The sequence below is a fragment of the Esox lucius genome, chromosome 3 (assembly GCF_011004845.1).
Source record: "Esox lucius isolate fEsoLuc1 chromosome 3, fEsoLuc1.pri, whole genome shotgun sequence".
NCBI lineage: Eukaryota > Metazoa > Chordata > Actinopteri > Esociformes > Esocidae > Esox > Esox lucius.
In genome coordinates, this window is record NC_047571.1 from 19,884,795 (window position 1) to 19,892,484 (window position 7,690).

The 7,690-nt window shown below is 44.6% G+C and overlaps 1 protein-coding gene across 2 annotated transcripts; it reads right to left on the reverse strand.

The window, feature by feature from the left end:
- Positions 1-286: 286 nt before the first annotated feature.
- Positions 287-3,366, reverse strand: LOC105022390 (SH2 domain-containing protein 1A). Of its 2 annotated transcripts, XR_002195755.3 has the most exons (5): positions 2,766-3,366; positions 2,435-2,630; positions 1,167-1,227; positions 829-970; positions 287-742 (listed from the first exon to the last, which is right to left on the reverse strand). XR_002195755.3 is itself a non-coding variant. In XM_010890740.4 (4 exons), exons 1-4 carry the CDS (start codon positions 2,623-2,625, stop codon positions 720-722), a joined length of 417 nt encoding a protein of 138 aa, XP_010889042.3. In that variant the 5' UTR covers positions 2,626-2,735; the 3' UTR covers positions 287-719. The 2 variants fall into 2 exon arrangements, 1 of the variants encoding a protein (XP_010889042.3); XM_010890740.4 differs by lacking the exon at positions 2,766-3,366 and having other exon boundaries at positions 2,435-2,735.
- Positions 3,367-7,690: the final 4,324 nt, after the last annotated feature.

Consider the following 7,690-nt stretch of genomic DNA (forward strand, 5'->3'; position numbering starts at 1 on the left):
CCTCATCTTTATAATATGAACTCCCTCAGTTGTCAATAAACATGGTCAAAGTCACACAAACGAGACAATGCTTGTTGACCTTCAATGGCTATAAAAACAATTGCGACACACTTGAAAATACCCATTTCCAGTATGGTGTAACTCAACTGAAGCTGTGATAAACATGCCTGAATGTGACCCAAGTGACCCAAATAAAAATAAAAAAAGGTGTTTAAGCCTTTGTTTTGGATTTTTTCAAAAGTATAATGATTTCCTTATGTCCAGATACATTTTAAGAAAATCTGTTTTTTATTGCAACGACAGTCAATTAATTGAGCATATTTTCCACAAATAAACTGTGTTTAACATATGAACACATAGTATGTAATGTAGAGTAGATACACAGAGTGAAAGACAATTGCCAATGTCAGTGTTCATGTCCTTAAGTGCACTTATAATATAGATGCAGACATACATCCCAGCAAATGCTTGCACACACACACTCACGCACACACACACTCACGCACACACACACTCACGCACACACACACACAAAAATACACTTCAAAGCATCCCTCTAAGTGCAACCGCATTTTTTGCAGTAGAACCGCAGACAGAAAAAAATTGGTGCACTTCGTTAAACAATGTCAGTTAAATTCATACATACACACACACACACACACACACACTATGTCAGTCAAAAGTCATAGAGAATTGATCCCAGTGTAAGGATATGTTGGTCACATTTCCATATAGGCCATCTCTGTTGAAAAAACAAAGCCATTAAAACTAGATGTATGTTACAAGCCGTGCGTGTGGTTTGCGGGTGTGTTTGTGTGCGTGACCTACCAGTTGGCAGTGCGCCGTCTCTCAACTGTGTTTTGTCTAGGGGGTGTGTGAGCGGTGGTATGCTTCCAGCAACTCCACTTCTACACCTCTCTATCAACCTCTCCAGAGTCCCAAAACACGGCAGCATCTCTCCAGGGGCAATCTATACGCACGCATGCACAGTCGTGCGCACACACACACATATACACACACAAATAAACACATACATCAACTAGGTTTGCGTTGCTGCATTGCATTATGTGCTGTACCTTCCATAAATATGCAGAGTGTATGAGTGAGAGTGTGTGTGTGCGTGGATGGTTTGTGGATGGTTCTCATGATAACACAGAGAAAATCACCTGGAGTTTCCATCCTTCAGAGGACTGCTGGATTCTGTAAGTATGGACGAACGGTGTATTTCTGATCCAGAGACAAGAACGATTTATACTCAGTGGCATTACTTTCACAACCTCACATCACAAAGGGTTTAAACAGGCCCTGGTTGCAAAACACAATCCATTCAATCTGAAAATGCTCCTAGTTATAATTCCCTATTTCTGCAAATCTCAGAAGTATACAATAAATATTTTTTTATATAAATCCAATATTATTATAACTTTAGTTAAAACCATTTTAATTAAGAGTTTTTTCCATCCTAAAGAAAATTACCCTAAACAAAAAGTCTAGTTTCAATTAAATACTAGTAATCCTTTGTAACTCCTGTAACAGTCTGACTACTGAAGAAAAGATCGATGTTATGATAAAATGTGTGGTTTGCCTGTTCTAATAACTGCCAGTGGATGTTAACTCCAATGTCTAATTTGTTTTCATAAGACCTAAAAACCTGAATGCATATTTCCAAAGTGAAAGAATACTATAGAATTGTTTCTAAATGAATTACATACTTCTTATAAATATAAATATATATATATATAGGGGTTATGTATTCAGAGCCCAAAGTTAATACTTGGTGAAAGCAACTTTAGCAGCTATTAAGTACAGTGAATTATTCTCAATAATATTACATAAATGCTTTGTAAGAACTCTAAATGCAACATACTGTATGTGAATTGTATTTGTTGAAATTGCTCAAGCTTAATGCAGCAAAACAAAAGTCTGGACCACACAGGAACAATCAACACCTACTTCTCTGTTCTGACATAATCTGCCAAACCATATCAGACTCAAAGTTTAAATATTGCAACTCATTAACAAACAAATTTACTGAGCTTGTGAAAATTTAAATGTTTTTTTTAAATATAAAGTCTGTTGCCCTAAGAGCAAAGTAAGTCAAACATTATTCTAAATGATCTACAATTGTCTGTCAAACTTGATGTGACAAAAAAAAAAATCTGGGGTGTACCGAGATGGAACAAATAATTGGAACGTTAAATGGGTTGCATAGATCAGCTGGAAACAAATCACTTTAAAGCTTACATTCCAGCAGAATGAGTAGATTTGTTTCCAAGCGATCGTAAAAAACAACCTCAGAGCATAGGCCTAAGCTGAAATAACGACGACATACAGCTAGGAATATTACATTTAATTATTTCTTTAAAAAAGCACATTGGCTGAGACAGGTAAGGTCTGTAAAGGTGTATCAAAAACGCACTAAAAAGCAACTCACCTAACGCAGAGGCAGTAAACTCCCTGCAAACTCTCGCTGTCCCGGAGGAGAAAGCTCCCCTCAGTGCCATGCCGCTCAAGCAGCCTCTCCGTCTCCCGCTTACTGATTTTCCCATAGTAGATTGAACTGACTAGCCGGCTCTCACTCTCCGTCTGGTTCAGGCGAGGACCAACAGCACTGTTGCGTTCCATGGAATCTTGATAAGGGTAGAAAGGATGCACACAGTCTGAAGTAACTGCGTAGGAAAGGATACGAAACAGGATCACCTCGGTGGGTGGTTTATTTTATCTTGACAACTGCAAGAAATGTCACACCTTGTTTTTTTTCTCACCTTCAAGTCATAAACAAGGCCTTCTGTGGGATTCAGACAAAAAACAGCATTCAGACACTGACAGTGACAGACGGAAGTGTTTGCACGAACTGTCTAGTTCTCAATTTCGATGTTTTGTCCATTGTTTTAAAGGGAGATGATGCGAGAATGTAGTCTAAATTGAAAATTAAAAAGAACTTCAAAAGGTAATTTTGGTGTGACCTGCTGTAATGCAATCAAGCAAAACGATTTATCTTTATGAAATAAATACAGGTCCACTAGTCCACTAATGGTTTACATAAAATATATTTTAAGTTTAAGGCATCAGACTGGAACATTATTCGTCGGAGATGGAAATGCGTGTCTCTTTGAAAATATTTGCAATATCTGGGCTTCTTCAAATTCTTTTATATGTTATTTTTGTGTCATTTGTTCTCCTTAAAAACAACAGAAGCACTGTTTTATAACAGTAAAGGATATTCTTTTGGAAATATAATGTCCATTTTCGTATTAGACTTGATTCTCTCCGAACTTTAATGTATGAAAACATTATTACGCTACTTCAAGTATGTTTAACCTTGCCTCCCTCCCCATTTACCACCAGACAGCCTTTGTCTAGGCTATGTATATTCACTTAAACCCCTGTCCTAACCAACATAACACAAACACACTCATACCTAACCTCCTTCTCAACCCACCCCCACCCGCCTCCTTTGTCTGTGGTGTGACAGCACCGTAGCTGCCTGCATCTCATGGGAAACTTCAACCTAAACAGGATGTCAAACACACAGGTTAGAGTGCACTGCTTTCACAGTGCACCAGTTCACTGGCCTAACTATCGGGGTGCAGGAGGTGTGGTTCGGTTGCGCCAGGGCCCGCATTGGGTGGGGGCCCCTGCTTGGCATCTATCGTAAAATTATTGTGTATTTTTATTTTATGTCATTTGTTTCTAGGCTGTTATCACAATTAGATGGGAGATAGGTAAATTAATCTACAGCGGGATCGGGTTTACATGCATCATGTTATGGGTTGGCTACTCTCCCCTGCCCTGAGTGGGCTGTCTCTTCTTTTATGTCGTGTCTGTGTTGTCTGTTCGGAGCACTGGAGGCATTCCCAGAGGATAGTACATCAAGGGGCGTGGCCGCATCAGCCCTGCTCAGCCGTTTCTTCACAGCTGCAGCCACTCTCCATGATTCATCACTGCAGTACTTAAACCCGGGCTGATCACCTCTTCAGCGCCAGTTCGTTAACTACAAACCCATGTGATTCCATCCTGACCCGCTGCCTCCTCCGCTTACCTGGATGCTCCGGCTCTACCGTCAGCTCCCACCTCCTTGCTGGGAATCCTCCCGAGTACAGCCTTGTACTCACCACCGCCTGTCCCCCTCGGATCCCTCAGTCGCCTCGCCTTCATCTCGGACATGCCTCAACCTCCATTACACCTCTGAGTACTTCATCTCGGTTCATTAAACTCTCTTACTAACCGCTAACGTTGTCGGTGTGTCATCTCCGCGTTCTGGGTCAGAACAGCCCCATAACACGTCACTGTGTTATGCCAGCTCAGCAGCTCCTGCATGGCTTTAGTTGGTATGTTTAGGAACATGTCCATAGTCAATCACTATACAATCACAATGCAATAACTTCCTGAGTTTTCACGTCACACCCTGAGCTGCTTGTGTGTTCACAAGAACAAAACAAACCCTCCCTTGATAGACTTTTAAACTGAGCTCAACCTCACACAGTTAATCACAGTGGCTACCAGGCCTAATCTTAAGGTACCTTCAAACCGTACTATAAATTGACTGATTACATTTTAACAAATGTCATCATCATCATCTTCTTCTGCTTATCTGGGGCCGGGTCACGGGGGCAGCAGTCTAAGCAGAGATGCCCAGAATTCCCTCTCCCTAGACACTTCCTCCAGCTCTTCCGGAGGGACACCGAGGCGTTCCCAGGCCAGCCGGGAGACATAGTCCCTCCAGCGTGTCCTAGGTCTTCCCCGGGGTCTCCTCAGGAAGGCGTTCCGGAGGCATCCGAAACAGATGCCCAAGCCACCTCAGCTGACCCCTCATGTGGAGGAGCAGCGGCTCTACTCTGAGCTCCTCCCGGGTGACCGAGCTTTTCACCGTATCTCCCAAAGCTCATGACCATAGGTGAGAGTAGGAACGTAGATTGACCGGTAAATAGAGAGCTTCGCCTTGCGGCTCAGCTCTTTCTTCACCACAACAGACCGATATATTGACCGCATTACTGCAGAAGCTGCACCGATCCGTCTGTCAATCTCCCGTTCCATCCTTCCCTCACTTGTGAACAAGACCCCTAGATACTTAAACTCCTCCACTTGAGGCAGGCACTCTCCACCAACCTGAAGTGGGCAAGCCACCCTTTTCCGACTGAGGACCATGGCCTCGGATTTGGAGGTTCTGATTCTCATCCCCACCGCTTCACACTCGGCTGCAAAACGTCCCAGTGCATGCTGAAGTTCCTGGTTTGAAGGGGCCACCATGACAACGTCATCCGCAAAATGACGAAATCGTGTGGTCCCCAAACCTGACACCCTCCGGCCCCTGGCTGCGCCTAGAAATTCTGTCGTAATCAGATTAATATATGGTAGGTGGCATTTTTCTTCTCGCCTATAGCTTGTATCAGAGAGTGAAGTGCTAGATACCTTGTTAAATGTAAATGCTAGGAAAGGTACAGGACTTGATTAACTTGACCCATGCCTGCTAGTTAAGGCAGCTCTATTTATCTCTAGTGCAGTTACATGTATCTTTAATCTTGTAACTACTGGGATCATTCCTAACATTTGGAAAACTGCATGTGCTTCCGCAACATAAACTTGGGGATACTAGTATTCTACTTTTATATAGTATTCTATCTCTTGTCTTGCTAAAATATTAGAATAACTATTAAATATATAGTTGTGTTCTCTTTTTAACTGAAACAAGCATATTGAATAAATTTCAGCCTGGTTTTAGACCTGGGCATAGTACTATAACAACAACCATATTGATAGTATGTGACATCGCTAGGGCATTGGATGAGAAACTAAGTTTTGGCGGGAGGAGCCGCCGGCTCCTGCTCCTCCGCCGGCTCCTGCTCCTCCGCCGGCTCCTACTCCTCCGCCGGCTCTAGACCCTCCGCCGGTTTCCCCGGCTCCTGGCCCTCCGCTGGTTTCCCCGTCTCCTATTCCTCCGCCGGCTCCCCCGTCTCCTCTTCCTCTGCCAGCTCCTATTCCTCCGCCGGCTCCACCGGCTCCTACTCCTCCGCCGGCTCTTCCACCGGCTCCGGACCCTCCGCCGGCTCCCCCGGCTCCTGCTCCTCCACCGGCTCCTATTCCCCCGCCGGCTCCCCCGTCTCCTGCTCCTCCGCCGGCTCCTACTCCTCCGCCGGCTCTTCCCCCGTCTCCTACTCCTCCGCCGGTTGTCGACCCTCTGCCGGCTCCCCCGGCTCTTGCTCCTCCGCCGGCTGTCGACCCGCCGCCGGCTCTCCTGCCGGCTCCTGTCCCTCCGCCGGCTCTCCCGTCTCCTGGCCCTCTGCCTCCCCGGCCTGTCCCTGCGGCTCCGCCTCCCCGGCCTGTGCCGGCGGCTCCGGGCGCTGAGCCTCCGCTGGTCCGGGTGTGGTCGTCCCGGTCTTGCGGTCGGGAGCCCGCGCCGTTGGGGGGGGGTACTGTCACGTCCTGGCTGTGCCCCTAGCCATCTCTGCGCTGGGCTCGGGGCATAGCCAGGACAGGACAGGAGGTGGCCTTTAGCCACCTCTACTCCTTTTATTGGTTTCCCCAATTGGAGGCAGGTGTTAGTTATTGCCTCCAATTGGGGACCCTATTTAAGTTTAGTTTGTAGGCCCCAAGGTGTGGTTCATTTTGGTTTTGTTTATCCTGTGTAAGGAATACCCACGTCACTGGTTGCTGCCTTTTGTTTTGTTGGAGTCCTTCTTTATTTTGCATTAAACATGGATTATCTTCACCAACTCTACTCTGCGCCTGTGTCCTTCTCACCCCACGACCGTGATAACATGTTTGGGTTTTGCTAGGGTGTCATGGTGGGGCCTGGGGACCACTGACTCAGACCCCAATCTTTAATCCTGATCCTAAATCATGAAAACATGATAGTGTTACCTAGCCTTGACCACTTTTGCTGTCCAGCCTTATCTCTGACCTTCACCAAACTGGAGCTTTATGTTGAGCAGCACTTGCCTTCCTGTACATTTGTGAATGTTCGCACAAGTCAGTTCTTCCTAAAACGCACAAAATCCATAGCATAAACTTTCATGTTTTTTGTGTAAATTGAGTGTGACACTGCATTGTGATGGAAGGTGTCACTGGGGGGTATAATGATCCACTACACCCTCACATCATTTTTACTCCCTCTGCGATTGGTATACTTGTGCAAATGCTGGTGGCATATGTGAAGGCGCAAATGGTGGAGTAGATTTGAAAGATTGAAGTTGAATCCTACAACGCAGCACATTATTGGTAGTCGTGCCAAATTCTATGACACATGTATTTGTTCTTGTGTGATTTCCAGAGTAGACACATACAAAACAATTCCTCCTAAATTCAGTTGTTAATTTGCTTTTTATGTCTGAAACTAAATAAGAGATTTCTAATTAATAATAATTAATAATTGAATGCTTATTTTATTCATTTAATTGGAAAATTGCATCAATCAAGTTATGAGTGTCGGCAACATCAGACCATGGAGGGCTCTCTGAGCAAGGGCTGTATTGGGATTCAGAGAACATTTGGAGAACATTTACGGAATACTGTAACTTTCAATGGAACAAAATTAGCTAAAGTAAATCAGGAGCCTTGCAATGCAAATGTCCTGTTTCTTGTCAGAGTTCATTTTGATTTTTTTTGGGGGGAGATCCATTTGTAGAGAGGAGGATGATGACACACTGGGAGAAGCAAAATCAGTAAAAGTGACCAGGAGTGTGTTGATGAT

Coding starts and splice junctions, on each gene's coding strand:
- LOC105022390 (XM_010890740.4), bottom strand. CDS start 2,625: ATGGAACGCAACAGTGCTGTTGGTCCTCGCCTGAACCAGACGGAGAGT. Junction 1,228..2,434: donor GTTTACTGCCTCTGCGTTAG/GTGAGTTGCTTT, acceptor TCTCTGGATCAG/AAATACACCGTTCGTCCATA. Junction 971..1,166: donor CTGAAGGATGGAAACTCCAG/GTGATTTTCTCT, acceptor GCGTGCGTATAG/ATTGCCCCTGGAGAGATGCT.